This window comes from Scylla paramamosain, chromosome 8 (genome assembly GCF_035594125.1).
Source record: "Scylla paramamosain isolate STU-SP2022 chromosome 8, ASM3559412v1, whole genome shotgun sequence".
NCBI classification, from domain to species: Eukaryota; Metazoa; Arthropoda; class Malacostraca; order Decapoda; family Portunidae; genus Scylla; species Scylla paramamosain.
This window is the reverse complement of record NC_087158.1, coordinates 15,522,291-15,548,539: the sequence shown is the minus strand read 5'-3', so window position 1 is coordinate 15,548,539 and position 26,249 is coordinate 15,522,291. Positions and strand designations below refer to the sequence as shown.

Genomic DNA, 26,249 nt, shown 5'->3' with positions numbered 1-26,249 from the left:
TTATTATAAACGCTTCACAGATGCTTTCCAAGTTTTCATAGACGTTCTACCTAGTGATGATACAGAATTATTTTTAAAAACTTTCTTTATATTCATGACAACATCCTTCAAAACCTCAAATAACTTCTACTTCAGTCTGTCCTAGCAAGTCGAGATGAGACGCCTAATCTAACAGACGCCTCCCGTCCGTCCGTCCCTACAACTTAAGCTACTTCAGAAGAGTATCGGGACTTCGAAATTTGTCCACTTTTTAGAAATCTCTCGTTTTATTTTTGTGATGTTGGCAGTCCTAGCGAACTTTTTTTTCTTTCTTTTTTTTTTTGTCTGTCTGTCTGTCCATCTGCCTTTTTTTTTCTTATTCCTTTCTTTTTCTTTCCTTCGGTCTGTCTTTTTTGTCTCTTTTTTATTCCTTCCTTCCTTCTTTCCTTCCTTCCTTCCATTTCCCTCTTAGCTGGCATCCTTCACATATACAATAATAAAAAAAATATACATAACACTTACAAATTATGGAAGACTATAATTAAACACTAAAAATAAGTGCATGTTTCTCTCTCTCTCTCTCTCTCTCTCTCTCTCTCTCTCTCTCTCTCTCTCTCTCTCTCTCTCTCTCTCTCTCTCTCTCTCTCTCTCTCTCTCTCTTATGTGTGTATGTGTGTGTGAGTAGACGTGAGTAAGTTTGAGCAGAATGGCTAAAAAAAATGTTGAAAGAGAGAGAGAGAGAGAGAGAGAGAGAGAGAGAGAGAGAGAGAGAGAGAGAGAGAGAGAGAGAGAGAGAGAGAGAGTTACCGTAAGACTTGTTATACGATACCCTTCAGTTAAAATACAAAGTCGTACTAAGAAAAATATAGGAAGAAATAAATAATCAGATGAATAATGTTGATATTTATAATAAGGATGATGATGATAATAATAATAATAATAATAATAATAATAATAATAATAATAATAATAATAATAATAATAATAATAATAATAATAATAATAATAATAAATTGGTAAATGAATACATAGATTAATAAAGAAGCAGACAAACAATGATAATCCCACTGAAAAGCCTGTCATCGGAAAAATAATAATAAAAAAATAAATAAATACATAAGCAAGAAAACAAACATTTCTCGTATACAAGTGTGAAGGGAACAGACAGACAGACAGACAGACACAATCATCTGTTATTACGCCACGCAGCACACAACCGCCGCCCAGGGATACCAACCCTATCGAAGCCTCACCACCACCACCACCACCACCACCACCACATCATTGCCCGTATTCAGAAACACTGCTCTCTCACCATCATTATTTTCAAAAGCCACAGAGATGATTAGCCGGGTTTTCAAGAGCGTTTCATCTGTTAATAGTGTGAAAATATGTTAATCTGTCACTGGAATTATAAAAACACTCAAAAATTCGTGTTACTTTCAACTAGAGCCTTTTGAAAATAGTAGAGGTGCGGCGCGTTAGTGTTTCAGAATAGGAATCCATATCACACGTACGGATGGAGTGCTTCAGAATATCTATAGTTTTACATCTCTATACACGATTCTTTTAACGTTTGCAGGGAATATGTGTATCAGATTCTCTTTTGTGATCGCGGTGGCTTATGGGAATATTAATCCTCCTTTGCGATGCTCTTCTTTTTTTTCGTGCTTGTACTCTTCGATCCTCTTTTCTTCTTCTTCTTCTTCTTCTTCTTCTTCTTCTTCTTCTTCTTCTTCTTCTTCTTCTTCTTCTTCTTCTTCTTCTTCTTCATCTTCTTCTTCTTCCTTTAGTGTGTTTGTAAGTGATGTACCGATTGTGTGTGTGTGTGTGTGTGTGTGTGTGTGAACTCCTTTTATTCTTCCCTTGTTTGTTTGCGTATGTTTATATTTCTTGATCCTTCTTTTTGTTTGCGTTTGCGGTCCCTGATCCTCTTCTCTTATGTGTGTGTGTGTGTGTGTGTGTGTGTGTGTGTGTGTGTTTCTCGTTTCTCCTTTCTCGTTCATGTTTGTACTCCCCGATCCTTCTCTCTTGTTTCGTGTACTCCCTGATCTCTCTCTCCTCGTCCTCCCGCACTATAGCCAGCCGCCAGTGATGAATTATATATAAAGCCCATGACCGTCCCTGTATTTCGACCCTCACCACAGCCACGCTAATAGCCGAGAGTAATAGACGGGGAGTAATGTCTGGGCCTTGTAGTCTGTATAATCTTTAGCTAATGTTATTTAGTGTGTAAAGGAAACAGATATAGCGTGGAAGAATGTGTGTGTGTGTGTGTGTGTGTGTGTGTGTGTGTGTGTGTTAGTTATTTTCCTAAGCACTGAAAGACACTTATGGAATGATAGGTCAGCATTTCTCAACTTAGCAAAGGATGGGAATGTTCTGCTTCTCTACTCTGCTTTATGTCTCCCCAGCACTGCCATTACGCTAATTCACCCAGTCTTTGCATACAGATAAAGGAAATGAAAACTAGTGGCGTCGTTAGGTCTTAAGGTTATAAAAGTCAATATTTTAAACCGAGCTCCGTGTATTTTTCACCCTGAGGAAAGATTACAGCAAAGTAACGCACGGAGTTTATAAAATCGTGAACCTTGACAAGCCCAGGGAATCTTTTACTTATTCCCTGGTTTTTGGAATGGTTGATGGGAATATAAATGACATCCACCCATCATCTCTGTCCGTATGTTTGTCTGACCTTTTCTCTTAAAGCTCCTTATTGGCCGTGTATTATCAACCTGGTGAATCAGTCTGTTCTAATCATCTACCGCTCTATTTGAGATCCTTTCGAAAGTCAAATAGCAAGACATGCCAAAACTGTATAAGGTATGGCTAGATGTATAAAGTATGAAGGCTGTGAAGGGAAATATAAGTGTTAATTTCTTTACGGAGTCCTTGTTAAGAAAAGTATGAGTATGTATATAACCATTTGGCGAGTGTTCCTCGGACCATATTCTGAAACATTAAATCTTTCTGCCCGAACCTTGATTATTTTCAGGTTTTACGGGCTTTTAAGGGCGTTTTTATGGTTCTAGTGGATGATTAACAACATGTCTACATTATTAACAGAAGAAACACTCTTGAGAACCCAGCTATTTATCTGTGGCCTTTGAAAATAGTCGTGGTGAGAGCAAAATAATAAATAAGGGCCATTGTCTCACCAGCCTCCCCCTCCTTCCCTCTTCACTGACGTCTCACCCTCCACCTTCCACAGGCTACTCGCTGCTGCCCAACAAGTACGGCGCGGGAGGAGGGGGCGGTGCCGTGGGTTTGGGCAGCGCGAGGGGTGGGGAAAGGCCCGCCAGCCGCTCCCCATCCATGCCTCGCAGGATCAACGCCCTCGCGCCACTCGACCAAGGTAGTGTGTGTCCCCACCCAGCGTCCCTTGCCACACCGCCCCGCCAGCCCTCACCAATGCCACCCCTCCCCACACAGTCCTTCCCCCTCGCCTCCCTCGCCCACACACACAGCCGTTTCTCAGAACAGATCCTTTTTTCTTACACCTAATGCGAGGCCTGACATGCTAGGTTGTTCACACGCCGTGTAATAGTTAGTATGCAAGCACATTTGTGTGTGTGTGTGTGTGTGTGTGTGTGTGTGTGTGTGTGTGTGTGTGTGTGTGTGTGTGTGTATGTGTGTGTGTGTATTTTCAAGCAATGAGCCTAGTTTTCAAATCTGAAATAAGATTCCCGTAGACTTTTTTATTTTTTATATTGAGTGTTTTGAGAACGAAAATGTTACTTCTTCTTCTTCTTCTTCTTCTTCTTCTTCTTCTTCTTCTTCTTCTTCTTTTCTTCTTCTTCTCCTTTTTCTTCTTCTTCTTTTTCTTCTTCTTCTTCCTCTTCTTCATCACCATCATCATCATCATCATCATCATCATCATTTTCTTCTTTTCTTCCTCTTCTTCTTCTTCTTCTTCTTATTATTATTATTATTATTATTATTATTATTATTATTATTATTATTATTATTATTCATTATGATCATCATTTTCTTCTTCTTATCATTATTTTCATTCATCATTATCATCATTATCTTCTTCTTCTTCTTCTTCTTCTTCTTCTTCTTCTTCTTCTTCTTCTTCTTCTTCTTCTTCTTCTTCTTCCTTTTCATCATCATCATCGTCATCATCATCATTTTCTTCTTCTTCTTCTTCTTCTTCTTCTTCTTCTTCTTCTTCTTCTTCTTCATTCCGTGTATTCCTTGATAAGCGTCTTTTACACGTCAAGGAAATAGGCACTAATCTCCACTACCTGTCACATGTCGACCTCTCATTGTACGCCTCGCCTCGTGGGAACCATTAGCCACACTTTCTTAGAATTAAGCCATTTTAGTTTCCGGTGAAGAAACTTAATTTATTGGTCATTTCCTTCATTATGTTGCTTTGAGCCTCTCAGTTTCTTTCAGTTTCTCTTAGTTCTTTCTCATTCTCGCGGTCTTCTTGTATTCAGTCTCTCTTGCCGAAAACACACACACACACACACACACACACACACACACACACACACACACATAAATTTTCGTTGTTCCTCGCCCCTTAGCTTCCTTGCTTTGCTTTGTGTGGGTGAACAGTTAAAGCTTAGACAGTGACCTTTAGATGTTCACTTATCGACAGTCATACCACACTCCTAACTAAGCATGGTCAGTGTCCGTCTCAGCACCAGTGTTAGTACCAGTGTCAGTGAGTCAGTAGCAGTGTCAGTGCCTTCCGTTAGACACACCAGTGACCAGTAGATAGGCGTCCACTTACCACATTCATCCCGCACTCCTAACTAAACCTGCACTCCACTCGATCCACTCACAAATCGAGCTGGTATTCTTAACCTCACTGTTCCCTAATGCACTATTCACCACGTCCACCACCCATACACTCCACCTCGCCCTCACCACACACGCACACAAACGCAACCAGGATTCGCAGCAAGCACTCAAGTCGTTCGCATGCAGAAGTCCATATTCAGAAACGCTTTGCTCTCTCACCACGACAGAGATGATTTGCCGGGTTCTCAAGAGTGTTTCTCCTATTAATAGTGTAGAAATCTAGAACCGTAAAAATGCTCTCAAAAACCCGTGTCATTTCAGCTAGAGTCTTTTAGAAGTGACACGAGTTTTTTTTTTTGAGTGTTTTTACGGTTTTAAGTGACAAATCAACAAAATTTCTACACTATCAAAAAGAGAAACACTCTTGAGAAACTGGCTAATCATCTCTGGCCTTTGAAAATAGTCCTGGTGAAAAGAGCAAAGCGTTTCTGAATATGGACTTTAGCATGCGAAACGATCTGAGTGCTAGCTGTGAATCCTGGTGTGTGTGTGTATGTGTGTGTGTGTGTGTGTGTGTGTGTGTGTGTGTGTGTGTGTGTGTTGAGAGCCTGTGGAGGTATCTTGCTCTGAGCTCGACCAACTCGCGTGTGTGTGTGTGTGTGTGTGTGTGTGTTGAGAGCCTGTGGAGGTATCTTGCTCTGAGCTCGACCAACTCGCGTGTGTGTGTGTGTGTGTGTGTAAGTGTTCACGAGGCTTGAAGGGCACACTTGTTCTCTCCTGCCTGTCGTGACTCTTGACTCTGCTGTACACGTTTATTGATGTCCTCGGTGTATTGTCAGAGTGTGTTTGAATATTAGGTGTGTAATGATCTTTTGTTGCTGTGCCATAGAAAAATAAAGAAAGAAAGAAAAGAAACTCAGTCGTCATTACCATCATCATCGTTATCATCATCATCAACACCACGACATGCACACCCACCTATCAACGGGAAAGGGAGAGACAGGAAGGCGAAGAAAGGAGAGGAGGAAGAGGAGAAGGCTCAGAAAGGAGAGAAAAAGAGAGAAAGGGAGTAGGAAGAGAAGGAGGAGGAAAGAGGAATATGAAGAGAGAGGAGAGAGGGGAGATAATGAAGATAATAGAGGAGGAGGAGGAGGAGAAGGAGGAGGTTCAAGAGAGAGAGAGAGAGAGAGAGAGAGAGAGAGAGAGAGAGAGAGAGAGAGAGAGAGAGAGAGAGAGAGAGAGAGAGAGAGAGAGAGAGAGAGAGAGAGAGAGAATGGAGATCACGTAGGAGGAAGTTCAAAAGGGAGAGAAAAGGAGGGGAGGAGGCGAGAGGGAAGAAAGGCCAGGGAGGAAAGGAGAGTTTAAGGGGGCAGTGGGCTGTAATCTTTGCTATCAGTCAATAAAGAATAGGAAGAAAGGAAACGTGAACCAAGGGCGTTCCGGAGCCAGAACCAGCGCCGTCCTTCAAACAGTGACTATACAGTATGCAGATATTCACTTGTCCACAGTCATTCCACGCTCCTAATTAAACAGTCTTGCCTCACTTCCAACTAAACGTTCACACCACAGCCATATCACACTTCTTACCAAATATTCATACCACATTCATACTACACTCCTAACCAAAGTCATATCATAGTCATACAAAAGTCACCACACTCCTAGCTAGACAGGGCCAGTGTCGGTACCATCCTCTGCAGTCTGGACACGTAGCACGAACTGGCAGAAATGGATTTTTTTCTTCTTCTTAACATATCTGCAAAGTCTGGATGGCTCGAGAGAGAGAGAGAGAGAGAGAGAGAGAGAGAGAGAGAGAGAGAGAGAGAGAGAGAGAGAGAGAGAGAGAGAGAGAGAGAGAAGCGGGTTCATGCGATACAAAAGGAAGTGGCAGATTGTGTGCCCTCCCTCCCTCCCTCCCTCCTTTCCTCGCCAATGTGCACGCATCGCAGTCTGGCCAGTATTCTGAAACGCTTTGCTTTCTCACTACGACTATTTTCCAAGGCCACAGAGATGACTATCCGAGCTCCCAAATGCATACATGGAATCTTGTATATTCTGTTTATAGGCTAAGGTACATCGTATTGTGCATATGTTTTCTAGATATACTGAGGCAGGCATTAATTACTCTCACCACCGTTGTCTGAAGGCGAGACTCATATTCTTATTATAGCTAAAGGTTTATTACATTTCGTGGATGTTTTTCAGCCTCGTTTACTGATTCATGCATTACTCTTATCACCACTCTCTGAGGGGAAGACTCACACTCACTTTGCTCAGCAGGAGAAGGGTTGATGGTAAGCCGTGCACCTTCCACGCGCAGCATCATTCCACCACTCTCCGCCGTGTCGCGCCGCTCCCACGTCCACGACTTGCGCCACCACCCCAACCACCCTGACGACTTCGACGAGGAGGACGACGATGTCAAGTCAGACTTCTACGATGACGACGAAGGGGAGGATGCGGCGAGTGAGGAGGAGGTGGAGGAGGAGGAGCATGTGGAGAGAGATAACATGTTATTGGAAAGTCAAATCTCGCGCCCCAAGAGTTCTGCCACCACGCGGGACAGCGGCATCTCCGTTTTCTCTTCTAGCAATGACGGCGAGACGCACACAGAAAACGGAAAGGTACACTCAAGTAATAAGTAGCGTGCAGATTTTCTTAAAATGGAAAGGTACTCAAGTAATAAGTAGTGTGCACCTTAAAATGGAAAGGTACACTGAAGTAATAAGTAGTATTCACCTTAAAGCGGAAAGATATATTCTAGTAATAGTAATAAGTAGTGTGCGCCATAAAACCCCAGTATAGTAAGAAGTACTGTAGGCAATACAAACACCAATACCATCTATCCTATATAAAACTAATTACAGGACATTCAACTTACTGAAGAAAGAACGTTATTAGAGTCAATAGATAAGCCATTATTTTCCATCACTTTTTTGCGTAATGCTCTTTTCCTTTTAAAACGTAATCTTCCTTCCATTCTCTTTCATATTCCTCTATCCCTTCGTTCTCTATGACTTTATAGGGTAGACTAAAGTAGAGCGTTTTTTTTTTTTTTTTTTTTTATTGTGTTTTGTTTAAGTGGCGTGGTGCTTTCAGGGAGTAGCCGCATACGGAAAGGAGAGGAGCAGGAGTAGATACAGCAAGGAAACCGCCTCGCCCTCGCCTCACCCTTCCTCCCCCGCCTACAGTCTCTCCTCCGGCGATGAGCACGGGTGAGTTAGAAGTATTGTACTATTTTATCTCTCTCTCTCTCTCTCTCTCTCTCTCTCTCTCTCTCTCTCTCTCTCTCTCTCTCTCTCTCTCTCTCTCTCTCTCTCTCTCGTTAGCATTACACAGTACAAACAACGGTAACATGTAACGACAATGATAGTAGTAGTAGTAGTAGTAATAATAGTCGTGGTCATAATAGTAATAGTTGTTGTTTTGTTGTTGTTGTTGTTGTAGCAGCAGTAGCAATAATAATAATAATAATAATGATAATAATAACAACAACAATAATAAAAAAAATATATATAACAACAACAATATCGATTTTCGTGTGTGTGTGTGTGTGTGTGTGTGTGTGTGTACAGGTGAGTCAGAAGTAATTATACCAACTGCCCCCTCGGTCGCCACATTAATTATTACCACCCTTTTTCCTCCTCCTCCTCCTCCTTCTCCTCCTCCTCCTCCTCCTCCTCCTCTCGTGCTATGCTGCCACTAATAATATTTTCCACTTGCATGACCACCCGCCTTGATCATGTACGTATAGAATGTGCACACGCCATCCTTCTAGGTCACCAACACGCGTACACACACACACACACACACACACACACACACACACACACACACACACACACACACACACACACACACACACACACACACACACACACACACAAGGGGAGATTTGGTGTTAGTTTTTTATATATATCTTTTTTTTTCTCGACTTTAATTTGTTGGAAGAATTAGAAGATGAAGGAATGGAAGAGAGAGAGAGAGAGAGAGAGAGAGAGAGAGAGAGAGAGAGAGAGAGAGAGAGAGAGAGAGAGAGAGAGAGAGAGAGAGAGAGAGAGAGAGAGAAAGAGAGATTTTCCTATTTCACGCCTAATTTACCTGTCAAAAAAGCTTAATGCTGAAAGGGAGGAAGATAAATTAAAGACTAAAAGGCTGTGATTATAAAAAAAAAAACATTAATTTTACCTGATTTCTTAATGATACAAAATAAAACACAATAAAACATAATGAAAGCGAATTATAAGAGACAAGAAAATAAAAAAAATAAAAAAAAGCCTGAAAAAGTTATAATAACAACAATAAAGTACAAAAAAAAAAATCAGAGAACGAAAATCAAGCAAAAAAAATATATTTCAAACGATCCTGAGACAATAACAAGACGAATTAGAGAGAGAGAGAGAGAGAGAGAGAGAGAGAGAGAGAGAGAGAGAGAGAGAGAGAGAGAGAGAGAGAGAGAGAGAATAAAAGAGCAAGAAACGAAAAGAAGAAAAAGAAAAGGTGCAGCGTCTGTTTCACGTGGCCTTGAGACGGCTCGAGTCACCTGTGTGTGTGTGTGTGTGTGTGTGTGTGTGTGTGTGTGTGTGTGTGTGTGTGTGTGTGTGTGTGTGTGCTGCTCGTGACCCACCAAACTCACCTTATCGACCACGCCAGGAGTCCGCGTGTGTGGTGGCAGGCGTGTGATGGCGAGTCGGGTAAAGGGACGGGCAGAGTGGAGGTAGGGAGGGGCGAGGTAGGTAGGGGGCGAGGGAGTAGAGGCAGGAAAAGGCTAGGGTATCCGAGTAGAGGTAAGAGAGGGTAAAGGAGGCCTGGAAGGAATGGATATGTTGAGGGTGATGTACATGAGAAGGAGTAGGAAGGGCTGAGTATTGTCCGGGAGGCGGTGGAAGAGCTAAATGGTAAAGGCAGGGAAGCAGGAGCATTGTAGAGGCGAGGGGAGAATATGTAGGGCGAGCGAGTATAGACAAAGAGACGAGGTGGAAGATTAGGATAAAGAGACGGGAAGGAACGAAGTGAGGTAGAGGCAGGGGAGGACTACGTGGAGTGGAGTATTAGTAGAGAGAAACGAGAAAAGACGAGTGGAGACAAGGAGCCGTGCTGGAAGATCGGGCTATAGAGACAGGGAGAGACGAAGTGAAGGGGAAATCGAAGCATGAAAACAAATGGGGCAAAATCTACATGAATAAAAGGACAAAAAAAAAAAACGAAAATGTAGAACAAAGAAGAATTAAAAAAAAAAGTAAAATCTATAGATGAAAACAAATAGCGGAGTAAAATGTTGACTGGTAAGCAGTTGAATAAATAAAAGGAAGAGAAAATAATAAATATACGGATGAAAAGTTTAAAGAAAAGACTAGGAAAGGAAAATACAAAAAGAGAGAAAAATTTAATCATGAAAACCAATGAAGGAAAGATAAAAACAACAACATGGATTAGTTGAATAAATGAAAAAAAAAATGTAGCACGGGAAAGAACGAAAATGGAAGAAAAGGAAACTCAAGGGATAAAAGAAAAAAAAAACTGCTGAAGGAAGGAGAGGAAGAACTAGACGAGACGCGCGTGAGAAAAATAATAGAGGAGATAGATTTTGTCGACTTGATCTGATCCATGACGACCATAATGGGGTCACGTGGGCGGTGGAGGAGGAGGAGGAGGAGGAGGAGGAGGAGGAGGAGGGGTCACGTGGGCTGAGGAGGAGGAGGATAAGGAGGGAGGGATATTAAACTGGATCTTCTTCGTTTCACACACACACACACACACACACACACACACACACACACACACACACATACACAGTCTAATCAATTATGTAATTAGTTAGTTATTCATTGTTGCAGTTATTGGTGTGTTGAACGATCAGAGAGAGAGAGAGAGAGAGAGAGAGAGAGAGAGAGAGAGAGAGAGAGAGAAACATTTATTTAACCTTCGCTTCGCATGTCAAGGTCATCTTAGCAATAAAAAAGACGTTCCTATAAATGTCAAAGAGAATGCGGAAAAACAAAATGCAGCCATTAAAGTAAAAAATAAAAGAGGAAGAAATAAAAGAAAGGGAAAATGAATCAAACAAAGACAAGAGGAGAGAACAACTTGACAAAATGGCTTTTTTTTTCTTGTTCATAATCTGTTGTTGTTGTTGTTGTAGTTGTAGTTGTTGTTGTTGTTGTTGTTGTTGTTGTTGTTGTTGTTGTTGTTGTTGTTGTTGCTGTTGTTGTTGTTGTTGTTCTGTTGTGCTGTTGTTGTTTTTCTTAACTCATTAGTTTGTCGATAAAATCAACGAAAAGAAAACAAAAGAAGAGAAAAATAATTAGATCTGAGAGAAGAACATTATCATTAAAAGTAAAATATATATATATATATATATATATATATATATATATATATATATATATATATATATATATATATATATATATATATATATATATATATATATATATATATATATATATATATATATATATATATATATATATATATATATATATATATATATATAATACGATAGAAAGAGAACATTGTCAGTAAAATTAGAGCAGTGTTCTTGCTGAGCTGCCTTTACTTGTTATTCATCTTTATTATCCACTAATGTATCTGTACTGAAGGAGAAGGTCAAGGTTTGTGTGTGTGTATGCGCGTGTGTGTGTGTGTGGGCGCCTGTCGTCAATGCTTCACGCTTTAATGGATCAGATTTACACATGAGGGTTTTGATTCACGTGCTTGAAACTTCAACTGATTTGTCAGGTACTGTTGAAAACGTCATGAAGAGGTGTGTGTGTGTGTGTGTGTGTGTGTGTGTGTGTGTGTGTGTGTGTGTGTGTGTGTGTGTGTGTGTGTGTGTGTGTGTGTGTGTGTGTGTGTGTGTGTGTGTGTGTGTGTGTGTGTGTGTGTGTGTGCAACAGAGAGAGAGAGAGAGAGAGAGAGAGAGAGAGAGAGAGAGAGAGAGAGAGAGAGAGAGAGAGAGAGAGAGAGAGAGAGAGAGAGAGAGAGAGAGAGAGAGAGAGAGAGAGAGAGAGAGAGAGAGAGAGAGAGAGAGAGAGAGAGAGAGAGAGAGAGAGAGAGAGAGAGAGAGAGAGAGAGAGAGAGAGAGAGAGAGAGAGAGAGAGAGAGGAAGCATAGATAGATAAATAAACAAATAAAAAAGCAGTAAACACACAAAAAGAAAGAGAAAGCTCATTACTTAGAATAAAACCTAAAGAGAAAAGTGGAAGATTGACAAGAATAAGAGAGAGGGAGAGAGGCAAAATACCAGACATCCTTGTAATAACACAGTAGCTTGAAGGGTGACGGGCAGGCCTCGTGTTTAGGGAGAGGAGAAAGGGAACACAAGCTGCCTGGGCCCCGGAGACTGGTAGGCACAGGGACAACACAGGCACCAGAGATGAACGCCAGACTGACAGGAAATGAAGGGACGAGATTGAAAAGTTACCAGGCACTGCTTGACAGAAAGTGGCACTGTGCCGAGACCCTGGGCGATTAAAGAGAGGGTTTTGTATCATGTGGAGGACTGGAACTGCCTGAATAAAGACACATGGAACTGACGCAATAATCAGGTTGTTAGTGCTGAGTCATTAGGGGGCTTTAAATGTAGATTAGACAAATTTATGGATGGGGATGATAAGTGGAAATAAGTAGGTATGTTTCATATAAGGACTGCCACGTGTAGGCCTGATGGCTTCTTGCAGCTTCTCTTATTTTCCTATTTTCTTATATAGATGGATAGACAGATATTTATTGACCACATGGCACCTGTCACAAATATGATCTTGAGTGTGCACCATATATAATGAGAAATCGCAATGTTGTAATGATAAAGTGAAACAGTCAAGTATCATCCAAAGAGCATCAGACTAACTTATATAAACACACACACACACACACACACACACACACACACACACACACACACACACACAGTTGTCCCAAGAACTAATTTCACGACGTCCATGGAATTTCATGTGTATAAGTTGAATAGAAATTAATATATGGTGTAATAAACTGCTTTATATCAAGGGCTCCGTAAGAACCAAGAGGAACTGGAGGTGTGACAAATGGATATAACTGTATAATACTGATTGTTTTTATTTATTTTTTTTTCCGTGTTTACCGTAACGTTTTGTACAATATAACATTACTTCTTAGGCAGCTGCACAAACACACACACACACACACACACACACATTCTCTAGGCAAGGTATACCCCGGTGTGACAGTGCAGTGTGTTGTCAGGTATCCGGTGGCAAAACAATACGTATTACTAACTACTAACTTGGTCATGGTCGAAGGAAAGAAAAAGAAAGAAACAAGGATAACTCATACCAGATTAGAACAGCAGGAGCCGCCAGCACGCGACGGAAGAGAGAGGGAAAAAAAAAAAAAAAGAAGTGTGCAGTATTAATTCTGACTAAATTCTTGGCGAGTGTTTTGTATCTGGGTCAGGCTGGCGGCGGTGGTGGTGGTGGTGGTGGTGAGTGAGTGAGTGAGTGAGTGAGGCGGATGGTGAGTGAGGGGAGGAAGATACAGTGGTGGTTACAGTCTGCATTAACCTCCATTGTGATTTCCGTTCTCTCTCGATCTTAAGTCCTCTGATTCGCTGACTTTCTCTCACCGTAGCCTGATGACTGAGAGACTCCCACCACATCTTAGGAGTTAGGACCATATTCTGAGACACTTCTGGCCGCACCTCCACTACTTTCAAAAGACTCTAGTTGAAGCGACGCGGGTTTTTGAGGGTGTTTTATAGTTCTAGTGACAGATCAAGATTTCTACGTTACTAAAAGGAAAAACAGTCTTGGGAGCCCAGCTAATAATCTGTATGGCCTTTGAAAATAGTCGTGGCGAGAGAACAAAGCGTCTATGAGTACGGAATTAGAGAGAGAGAGAGAGAGAGAGAGAGAGAGAGAGAGAGAGAGAGAGAGAGAGAGAGAGAGAGAGAGAGAGAGAGAGAGAATTATTGTGATTCTTGGGGATAACATTTGGTTCACTGTTGTGGTATTATTTAGCACACCGAGTACGGAAGCTTCATGAAATCCAGCTCTTGTCATTTAATAGAAACTGTGGTGCCGATGTTCCAGAGCACCGAATACCTCTTGCTCTGTTGAGTATATACATGGCGCCCGTAAAGGTAGTGTTTCTCTCTCTCTCTCTCTCTCTCTCTCTCTCTCTCTCTCTCTCTCTCTCTCTCTCTCTCTCTCTCTCTCTGGTCATTCAGTTCACCAGTAACTAATATTTAATGAATAACTGATCACATAATTGACTAGATTGTGTGTGTGTGTGTGTGTGTGTGTGTGTGTGTGTGTGTGTGTGTGTGTGTGTGTGTGTGTGAAAGATCCCTTGTGTGGCACGTTAACTAATTTCAGACCGTGACTCTACCTGAGACGCTGATTTGTGACCCACCCTGGGGCGCCTCTCAGTGCATATATATAATGCTAATTCATGTTTTCTCTTTGCTATGTATTTTCTCTCATAAATTAGTATTCCTTTTTTTTTCTTTAGTTATCTTTCATCATTTGGATTATCAGTGGTATTTTATCACATCATCAGGTTGCTTTCATCTCATATTTCTTTCTTTCTTTCTTTCCTTCCTTATTTATTAATTTTACTTATTTTTTTTTATTTATCAATTTTTTGTCTGTCTGTACTGAACCACCTGCTAATACTTTTCCTGGTGGGGATGATAACGATGGTGATGATAATAGTGGTTACTTCGGCAGTTATGAAAAAGAAGGGATGGAGAGAATGTGCTGGATGGTGATACAGATTGAAACGAAGATGGGAAGAAGAATAAGATTTAATAAAAGGAAGGCGAGGTAAAGAATGACTAAAAGGGGAAGGGAAGGAATGAAACGTGGAGAGGAAAGAAAGAGAAGCACAAGGGAATGGGGATGGAGATAAAAAGAGGTGGGATTAGAACAGAAATGGAAAGAAATTAAAAAGAGGAGGAGATGGGATAAGAAAAGAACTGGAAACGAAAAGAAAAGAAGGAGGAGATGAGATTAGGAAAAAACTAGAAAGGAAAAGAAGAGAAGGAGGAGATGAGATTTAAAAAAGAACTGGAAACGAAAAGTAAAGTAGGAGGAGATGAGGTTAGAAAAGAACTGGAAACGAAAAGAAAAGGAGATGAGACTAGGAAAGAACAGGAAAACGAAAATAAAAGAAAGAGGAGATGGGATTAGAACAGAACTGGAAAGAAATTAAAAAGAGGGAGGGATAGGATAAGAAAAGAACTGGAAAGGAAAAGAAGAGAAGGAGCAGATGAGATTAGAAAAGAACTGGAAACGAAGAGAAGAGGAGGAGGAGATGAGATTAGAAAAGAACTAGGAAAGGAAAAATAAAACGAGGAAGATTTAAAAGATGGAATGGGTGATGACATGATATTCAGAGGAAAGACAGATTGGATGGTCGTGGTGGTGGTGGTGGTGGTGGTAGCGAGCGAGCGAGCGAGTCATTGTGTCATTCAGTTAGGTATTTGTGATGGTAAGGGTACACATATATATTGAGTGACTGAGTGACTGCAATTATGGTGCCACACAAGAGTAAATAGGTGAGTGTGAATGGTGGTGATAGCATTAGTGTGTGAATGGTGAAGGTGAGTGACTGAATGGTGATTTTGGTGAGACTAGTGAGTGAGTGAGTGCTTGAGTGAGTGTTTGAGTGAGTGCTTGAGTGAGTGACAAGTTCATAGGAAGTGTATATGCTCCGTACTTGGCAACCACCATAACAAACCCCAGACACTCTCTCTCTCTCTCTCTCTCTCTCTCTCTCTCTCTCTCTCTCTCTCTCTCTCTCTCTCTCTCTCTCTCTCTCTCTCTCTCTCTCTCTCTCTCTCTCTCTCTCTCTCTCTCTCTCTCTCGACCTCCTTTCATATCGGTTCGCACATAACGATGTCTCATTAGGGAAGAGAAAGAGAGAGAGAGAGAGAGAGAGAGAGAGAGAGAGAGAGAGAGAGAGAGAGAGAGAGAGAGAGGAGAGAGAGAGAGAGAGAGATATGGAGGGGGTAGTAGCGGTAGTAGTAGTAGTAATGGTAGTAGTAGTAGTAGTAGTAGTAGTAGTAGTAGTAGTAGTAGTAGTAGTAGTAGTAGTAGTAGTAGTAGTAGTAATAGCGTTAACAACAATGACCACTGCATATTACCACCACCACCACCACCACCACTACCACAACCACCACCGTCACCATCACCACCACCATCACTATCATCATCATCATCATTGTCAACAACATTACAAAAATCGACAGACACGCTCGATTATCTAGAAAGCACTCTCTCTCTCTCTCTCTCTCTCTCTCTCTCTCTCTCTCTCTCTCTCTCTCTCTCTCTCTACGAACACTTTTCTCTACATTTCCTCCTATTCTCCTGTTTATCAGTACTTTACGCCTTGTCTATTGTTCCCTTTAACAAGACACTTCCCTCTTGTCTAAGTAAACATGACCTTTTGTTTGTGTTGACTCACGTGGCTGGTGTTGCGAGGAGTGTGTTGCCCTCGCCAAATATCTATCCCCACCAAGTGTTCTTTTCATTTATTTACTCGTATTTATTTAGTTATTTTTCACTGATATTACGCATCACTGGGAAAGTAAACAGGAAGATACAAAACATACAGAAATAAGTCGTGCCGTTGAAAAGCTTCTGAAGTCTCTCTCTCTCTCTCTCTCTCTCTCTCTCTCTCTCTCTCTCTCTCTCTCTCTCTCTCTCTGTACTGAATTTACGTACGTATCAGCATGTGTCTGGAATTATATATAAATGCGTACACTTGCTCTCTTTAGTAACGGTGGAGATTGTACTACAGTTGCTCCAAGAAGTGATGTCACATTGTACGAAACATTGTAGATAATAAAAAAAATAAATAAATAAATAAAAAATCATCATCATCATCAGAGCTTTAGAAGATTAGATAAATTTATGATGAGGGTAATAGGTGTGACTAGGTAGGCAAGTTTTATACAGGGACTGCCACGGTGAGAGAGAGAGAGAGAGAGAGAGAGAGAGAGAGAGAGAGAGAGAGAGAGAGAGACTTTAGGCATAGTATGGATTTGTACCCACATATAAGAGTAGTAATGATGACGATTATGATGGTGATAGTGAGAAGGAGGAGGAGGAATACAAAGGAACGTCAAGGAAGAACAAACAGCAGCACGCATATTAGTCATCACGAGGCTGTTTGTGATGAATTACACTATATAATTTGAATTGAGAGACGCGGGATGGTAAAGGCGAAGGAGGGGGAGGAGAAGGAATAGGAAAAAAAATTAGGGGAAGGAGAGGGAGCTTTACTGCCCACTCAAGCTTGTAAGAAAGATTAGATTCGGCTAGTTAAGTTAGGTTAGGTTAGGTTAGGAGGAGAAGGACGAGGAGTAATGTCACAAAGGATCATAAAGGAAGAATAAACAGCAACTCACATGCTGGTCTCCACAGGGCTGTTTGTGTTCTCTTACACTATCTAATGTAAAGCAAGAGCCACAGAACAGCAGACGAGGAGGAGGAAGAGAACTCACCATATGTATATTGCTTCCACATACATAGACACGTGAGTTAGGTTAGGTTAGGTAAGGTAGGTTTAGATTAGGTTAGGTAAGGCTAAGTTAGGTTAGGTTGAAAATACCAGGTGGGGTCTCTTACGTTAGGTGAGATTAGGTTGAAAAATATCTGGGGTCCCTTAAGTTAGATTAGGTTAGAGGAGAGGAGGACATTTCGGAAATCCCATTCACTTAATCTTTCATCTTATTTCCCACACACAAGGATACATGAGCTAGGTTAGGTGAAGCCAGTAAAGGTAAGGTTAGGTTAGCTTAGGTTAGAATAGAAGGAAGAAAAGAGAAAGAGGAGAATGAGGACACATACCATATCCTGTTTTCGTGGTCTTGCCTCCCACACACACAGACACGTCATCCAGGTTAGGTTATGTTAGGTTATGCTGTTAGGTTAGGTTAGAAGGAAGAGAAGAAGGAGGACACAGTATATTCTTTTCTCTTCATCTTCCTATTTCCCACACACAAAATAAAGTCAATTAAGATAATCATAGGTAAGGTTAGGTTAGGTTATGCTATGTTAGTTTAGGTTAGAAAGAAGAGAGAGAGGAAAACACATAGCATACTGTATTCTATTGACTTTGCTTCCTATTTTCTATACACAAAGTGAAGCCAATTGAAATAAATATAAGTTGTAAAATTAGGTTAGGTTCTATATAGGTAAAGTTAGGTTAGTTAGGTTAAGTTTAGTTAAGAGAAAGATAAAGAGGAGTAGAAAGGCACATAAAATACCCTGTTCACTTCACCTTTCCTCCTCCGCAGCCTGCCCCCCAACACACACACACACACACACACACTCACACACATACACGTGAAATTCAACGTAACCATAACACATTCCTGATTTAACCCAGCACGAGCACAAATTTCTGGGAGTGTGACATTAACAAGACTCAGAGGAATGAGCAGCGAGCAAGTGGGGCGGTCTGGGTGTGACCTCATTGCTTACTTGCAGGTCTGGCTAAAGGTTTGACGAACTCTGAGTGTGTGTTAGTGGGCGGAGAGGGCCTGGGTACTGCAGTGGCGTAGGGGCAGGGGAAGAGATGGACTGGGGAAGGTAAGGTCGAGGAACGTAGATAGATAGATAGATATGTAGATGGATTGCTTGATAGATAGATCAACAGACAGACAGAGTTAGATAGATAGATAGACAGACACACAGATAGATAGATAGATAGACAGATAGATAGTCAGATAGATATATCGATAATTATAATTCATTAACCATAAATATTGTACATAAAAAGAAATACTAATTATGAAAAAAAATGGGTAGAAATTTCATAATGCAGCTAATCACGTGAAAGAAGATAAAAGATGGGTCAGAAAATGAAGAAAAGTAGTGGGAAGGGAAACAAAGGAATACAAAGGAATACAAAGGAAAGCCAAACAGCAACAGACCTTTTGGTCCTTGCAAGGCTGTTTGGTAACTACTTCTAACTAGCTACAGTGAAGAGAGAGGACAGCATAGCAGAAGGCTCCTCCCCACCCACCACTCCCTCCAGCTTGCGCTGGCATGGGGGAAAGACAAAGGAAGAGAAGATAAAAAAAATAAAAGAGGATAAGGTGTATATGCGTGAAAGAAAATAAATGTCAGGGGTGTGTAAGAAGAGAAAGATAAGGAATGAGAAGAGAAGGGTAAGAAAGAAAAAGGAAAAGGAAGGGTAAAGTAAGGCAAATGTGTAAAAAAAAAAAAGAGAAGACAAGGGATGGATACTCGTAAGGTAAGTAAGGAAATTAGGGAAGGGGAAGGAAAGGAAAGGCGAGAGAAGGGAGAAAAAAGAAATAGAATGGGAAAGGACAAAAAGTACAAAAGCGAAATGAATGGTCATCGCACGGCTATAGTGTTCATTGTTAAGGTTGATAATGTCCTGCTTTGGATTATCACAGGGACTACTTTCAAAAGACACAGAGATGATTGCTCGTATTTTCATCATGTTGCATTCCCATTGATAGTGCAGAGTCTTTTTTAATTTATCTCCCGAATATTGAAAACACTCTTGAAAATCCTAATAGCTTCACTAGGATCAGTTAAACTATCGCCAGAAGAGTGTAAAAATCATTGAAAAGCTTCGAATCTTGAAAACATACTTGAAAACATGAACTGCTTTAATGGAACCTGTCGAACTGTCACTAGGATCATGGCAGCATCACTGAAAACCATCGAATCTTGAAAAAAAAAAAAAAAAAACACCTTTGTAAACTCAAGTAACTTTACTACACCACAAAAAAAAACACCCTTGAAATACAAAATAACTTCAAAACACCCTCTTAAACTATCAACAAAATCATAAAAAAACACCCTTGAAAACCCGACAAATTCCAATACACCCTCTTAAACTACCACCAGAATTAGAAAAAAAAAAAAAAAAACATCATCGAAAAACCCAAATAACTTGACTAAACCCACTTACACGATCACCAGAATCACGGAAACCTTGAAAATCCGACATACTTCAATAACTTCTCTTAAACTATCACCAAAATCATCAAAACACCCTTGAAAAAAAACAAAGAACTTCACTACACCCTCTTTAAACTCTCACTGATGACTTCCATTAAGAATTAGCACGACGAAACACATGTGAACACGAACCTAGATCTACATATTTGTTTGTAGGTCATCTGGTTGTGGTGTGACAAACATACGTGCAAGCGATACTGGTGCTGGTGGCGGCGGGAGGAAGGGAGAGAGGGATACGGGTAGAGAGTGAGGGAGGGGGACCAGTAGGTAGGTAGATGTTAAGGGGGGTGAACGATTCCAGGTGTCGGCAGTGAAGTAGTGCCTGGTGGTGGGAGTAGACGGTCGTGTGGTCCTCTTCCTCCTCCTCCCTACTCTCTCCCTTCCTCCCCTCTACTCGTCTTGTCCCGCGTGCCAAACTTAGTGCCTTACTCAATTGGTTCCCTCGCACAAACCAACCTCGCGCACTCACCTGCCTCGCTCTCACTCGCTCTTGTAGCACTGACGACCAGGAAATAGAGTTAAACGAAGGAAAAAGAAAGGAAGATCAAAGGAAAACTGTGCAAAAACCTACGAATCTACTACTAATAATAAGAGAAAAAGAACATCGTGAAATAGATGACAGAATTGAAAATGTTATTAGATTTACGAAGGAGAAACTAGTGAAGAAATAGAAAAAAAATAAAAGGAAAACCGTACAAACACCTAACGAATTTGCTATTGAAGAAATACATTGGCTGTGAATTACGTAGAAGATATTGTAAAAAAAGTGACAACGTTATTAGATGTACGATAAAGAAGCAACGATACGGGTTAGAAAGCAAGATAAGGAATATAAGAAAAATTGCTATAAATATTAAGAAAGAAAGCGGATATGTTAAATGTGATCAAGAGCGGAGAAAATTCTTACAAGGAAAACTAGAAGAAACGTAATGAGAATTAAGGAAAACGAGAAAAAGGAAAACTAGCGAGAAAAGAATTACTAGAAATTACGAAGAAAGAAGTATATGCGTGAAAAAGGAAAAACAGACAGAGGGAAAAGAATAAAACTGAATAACAACTGAGGAAAAGAAGCAAACCAAGAAAAAAAAATAGGATAAAACTGCTGTAGGGAAGACTGCTAACGTAAACAATGGCAATTATGAACAAGATAACGAGAGCAATAATAATAACAGACAAATAGTAGCATTCACTCCTCTAACGAACATCAGATAGCGTTCACTCTCCTAAACAAACGAGAGTAATAATAATAATAACAACAGTGGCATTAACGGTGATATCACCAACACGAAGATAATGATGAACCGAAGAACTCACGTATACTAAACATACAGTAGCGCTCACTTTAACGAGTTTCAAATATCGGCCACACCTCTAACCTGCATCACATCACGACTCGCACGTTGAAATCACTAAAAACACATTCCAGCTCAGTATTACAGGAACAGCAGCAACGCAGATCACTGGAGGAAAGCACAAATATGACTAAATATAAATAAAAAGCAAAATAGTGTCATAGTAAAAAAAATCATCGCATATCTACGTACTTCTGGTCAGTACTAGGCTGGAGAAAACGAACTTCGCCATCACAGTAACGTGAATCGCTGGAAAAAAAAACACAAATAAGACTAAACATAAACAAAAAAACAATATAGTGGGAATCATAGCAAAAAAAAATATATATATCACACACGTATTCTTGGTCTGAACTGTGCGGTGAAGAAGCCTCGCCATTGCTGCACTAGGCGAGGAAGGGAGCTAAATTAAGTGATATACGAGTAAAGGAAACACAGCTTAGCGACTCCGCGTGTTTGTGTCTGGATGCTTTCATTACTAGACGCCACACGGTGATAGTGGAGTATATGTGTGTGTTGAAGTAGAAAATAGTGTGGTTAATGAAGGAAAACAGGGAAAAGGTTACTATTATGGTGTGTAAATCAGTATTTGTGAGGACTTGCCCGTACGTGGACGAAGTGAATGGTATTAAGTGACGCGTGTGTGGTCGAAAAATATTAGTGATGTTAAAGGAAAGTAGAGGAAAATCATTAGGAAAGGATGATACATAAGTTGAGGGAAATAAATCTGTGAAGTGCTCTTTGTGATCTTTCAAGAATAATGTGTTTTGTAAATTAATAACATGAGTGATGGTTCAGAACAGACAACAAATAGATATGTAGATAAATGAATGAAGAAGAAAAAAAACATGATATTGGAAAAGACACCAGAAAGAGAGCAGATAAGACAAGTGGAGAACATTTTACATCAACATGACGAGAAAGAATGTAACTGAAAATAAATACTTTAGAGAAAATACAGTAAATATTAGTGGAAGTATTTCATTTGGTCGTGAAGACAAGAAAGAAAAATGAGCTAAGCATTTGTGTAACCCTGAGAGAAAAATGGAAGGAGAGTGAACAGTGAAAGAATATTAGAATACATCTTGAAGGTGCGGGGATTGAGGTGCCATATTCTGAAACACTTCTGCCCACACCTCCACTACATTCAAAGGGCTCTCGTTGAAGTGACATGGATTTTTAAAAGTGATATTACGGTTATAGTGATAAATTAACAAGATTTTTACATTACTAAGTGGAGAAACTCTCGTGTGAACCCGTCTAATCATTTCTGTGGCCTTTGAAAATAGTCGCAGTGAGAGAACGAAGCATTTCTGAATACAGGCCGAGCTGACGCCACCTGATGCCCGGATGAGTGATATGATGCCAGGCAGGCGGCGCGGCGAGGGGCGGTCACGGGCGGAAGGTGCTGGTGGTGCTCCTGGCGCGGTGGTGTTGCGGTATCCAAGGTGAGGCCGTGACGCACCAGGTAAACAGCGTGACGTCATTTCCTGGCCCCACGACACCCGCCCCGCCCCCCGCCCTACACCATGGGGGGTCGGAACTCCACCCCCGTTGTGCGCATCGGCGAGGAGAGGTAGGCTGCTGCTAGGGCTGCGGGGGCGACACGCGATGCTCGTCCCTGTATCGCTGGTGTCAGACTTACAGTTATCGATTACTTAGGAACGAGTACACACAAGCCGGAAAAGAAGATTTATTAAAAGTACTGATAATTACTGGTAACTTAAGAACGGGCACTTGTGTAGGGCAAAGAAAATAGTGTTGATAATTATAGATAGCTTTGGAATGAATATGCTCGTACAGAGGCTGCGGAGAAAAAATAGTAATAAATATTGATAGGAACGAGAACATACTTAACGAAGGAAATAAATAAATAAATAATAATCATTGATGAGTTAACCAAAGAGACCGGGAAAGGAAACTGACACTGTAATTACTGATAATGTAAGTACGTGGACTGCAAATATAGATAAATCAATAGATAAAATAAATATGAATAAAAAGTACTCAAGTCTGGACGAATTCCGGATGTGAGGGACACGATTCCATTCCCCTCGCCTCTCACTGCCCAGTCCCTTCTACTATTCAATTGTGAAAAGAAGAGGAGAGAAGAATAAAAAGTTGTGCTATTAATCACTGGTAACTTAAGAACGAGTAAACAGAGACGAAAAAAAAAAAAAAGCCTTGTGTGAATGATCTGAGAGTACGAGGGACACGTGCTGCTATGCCAATGAAAAATAATAATAAACTATAAAAAGTACCTTGCCAGTACTCATCCTTAGCCATTTTTATTGTGGAAGCGAGCACTTTCCTCCACACGAAGTTTTCTCCACGCTAAGCAGGCCTCATAACACCTGCGTTGTTTACCAGATGTACCGCCCACCCTGTCAAAAACTTCCCGCGTGATAGGCTCTCTCACTCTCCCTCTCTCTCTCTCTCTCTCTCTCTCTCTCTCTCTCTCATTTGTCAAGCCGTGAGTGATAAGGACGAGACTTTTTCTTTATATTCGCACCTCCTTATCTCTCATTAGTATCCTTTATTCATTGTTATCACTTCTTCCGCCGTTCCTTTATGGTCAAGGGTTGTTACCATATACAAGTCTTTCCCCAATTGTTTTTGCCCCTTACATCTTCCTCGGTGACTCCCATCCTTTGCAGTTATAATGCAGTCCTATCCCTCTCTCTCTCTCTCTCTCTTTCTCTCTCACTCTCTGTCTTCCTCTCGATGTACTTCCCTCAACTGGTTTTCTCCAAGTTCATTTAATCGGTTTCTGATTTTCTGTTCTTATCACATAACCAAACCATCTAATTTTTTGTACCTTCTTATCACTTATGTAATGTATTCCACTCCTGTTATCATTTTCTTTCACTACCCATCTTTATTCATCACTGTACCTCCCTCTGTCAAAATCTTCCCATCCCGTAGGCAGTAAGACAGTTTCCGCTATGAGACTTCACTCTGGCTCGGTGGGGAGGAGGGGGGATCCATGTTGTGGGGTCTTCAGTCTGTGGGACTGGTTATTCACCGACGTATAGTACATACTAATTATATCCAGCAGGTGTTGCCTCGAGCACTACATCATTGCCCGGCCAGCCCCTCCAGGGTGAATGGACGGGCGGGTTGGCGTGAAGTCAGCTGGGACGCCGCGTAGTTAAAAATTACAATATCCATATGACGAACACTAGGATGACATTACTGGATAAATTTTACTGTGTGTGTGTGTGTGTGTGTGTGTGTATATATATATATATATATATATATATATATATATATATATATATATATATATATATATATATATATATATATATATATATATATATATATATATATATATATATATATATATATATATATATATATAAAGTAGAAGTGATCCAATAATGTCATCCTAGCGTTCTTCATATGGATATATGGGGCTGGCACTGAGATGCCAGCCCCTAAAAAGAAATGTCGAAAATCACCCAGAATTGGAGGATATGTGTCCTGAAACTTCCCTCTTGAAAGAGTTCAGGTCAAAGGAAGAAGGAAATACAGAGGGCATGACATGGATGGATGAGGCAAAAAAAGTCATATCATTTTTACGGGTCAAGAGAAAAGAAAGACTGAAAATAAATAAAGAAATACAGATGACCAGGAAGTAGACGAGCGTAATAAGGCACATCTAAGAGTAGCTACGCAAAGTCCACAGACTTCCGCAAAGCAACGCCACACAATGAAACATGTTCTGAAACACTTCTTCGCCGCACCTCCACTACTTTCAAAAGCCTCTAATTGAAATTACACTGATTTTTAAAGGTGTTTTTTTTTTCTTTTATAAGATTTCCACATTATTAACAGGGGAAACATTGTTGGTGCTCCGGCTAATCAGCTCTGTGGCCTTTGAAAATAGTCGTGGTGAGAGAGGAAAGCGTTTCTGAATACGGGCCGATACATCAAACGTTAGACTCATACTACTTCAAATACGACCATTAGACGATGTGACCATACGTAGGCACGCTCACCATGAATAGAAAATGAAGATAAAAAGTAATGACGATAGAGAGCCAAAAGGTGACCAACGATACAAGTTACACACACACACACACACACACACACACACACGCGCGCGCGCAATCTATCCCCCAAAATTTGAACTGAAGCGAATAGTTTATTGTTGCATGTACAGTACGACAGTTAAGTTAGCCTATCTCTCTCTCTCTCTCTCCTTCAGACAGGATAGAAATCCAAAAGTCTGCGTCTACAAAACTGACGCTACTGCTCCCTCTCAGAGGTGATTGTACTGTAGGTAATTGGTGCTACAGGGTCACGGTGAAATGTTTATCACACAAAACCAAAGTTAGTCGTGCTGACTAACTTTTCTTAGTAAAACCCATGGGGTCTAGAACAAGTGGCAGCATTAGTCACAGTGACTAACATAATGTTAGTCAATTTGTGACTAACTGAGCACTCAACCTGAGTATGGTCTTACTCAAATATATCTGACTAATGCCTTCGTACTGTTCACTGCTTCTACTAACCACATTAGTAAAAGTGGATCATAGGTTAGTCAATTAAATGACTAATTAGTTAGTCTTTCTTAGGCAGATGATGAATCATTAGTACCTTTAATACTAGCAGCTAGCTACTGCTATCTGAAGGTTAGGGAAAGAAATAGGTAATAAATTCAATATATTCATATACAATTAAATGTTCCCTCCATTTCATTGCATTAAAAAAAAATAAATAAAAAAAATAAACTATGATTATCATCTATAGTATAATATGCTTTTCACTTGAACATTTAACAGAAAGCTCCCCTCAAAACTGTAATGATATATAAAACAGATGTAAAAAAATAAACTCCATTAGTAACACTTCATCCTAGCATGAGAAAAAAAAAGCAACACAAAAACAACCTGTTTTGACAAGCCATTAAGTAAATAATACACATTTGTGAGTATTAATCACTAAAACTTGCAATGTGGAAAAGAAAGTAAGCATCTCTTAAGATATGAATATTAAACCTTCCTCCCATTCATAAACTAAAGGAAAAAATATGTAAGTAAAGTTAACATAAATTAAATGTAAGGAGTTACAGACCCTGTAAAGAATAATTAGTCCACTGCTAATCATTATATCACAGTACTTTTAAGAAACTTAGGGAAACAACCAGTGCAAAAATAGACTAAAT

At 40.4% G+C, this 26,249-nt stretch overlaps 1 protein-coding gene across 12 annotated transcripts in view; it reads left to right on the top strand.

The window, feature by feature from the left end:
• LOC135102849 (TOG array regulator of axonemal microtubules protein 1-like) overlaps positions 1–26,249 on the top strand; it is a 124,417-nt gene that overhangs the window by 58,587 nt on the left and 39,581 nt on the right. For 8 of the 12 annotated variants that reach the window (XM_064008426.1, XM_064008428.1, XM_064008427.1 and 5 more), the window contains 3 exons: positions 3,191–3,334; positions 7,015–7,361; positions 7,837–7,952. In XM_064008426.1, coding sequence (XP_063864496.1) covers positions 3,191–3,334; positions 7,015–7,361; positions 7,837–7,952 — 607 coding nt within the window. The remainder of the gene's footprint in view (positions 1–3,190; positions 3,335–7,014; positions 7,362–7,836; positions 7,953–26,249) is intronic. The other 4 variants (XM_064008430.1, XM_064008431.1, XM_064008432.1 and 1 more) reach the window with 2 other exon arrangements.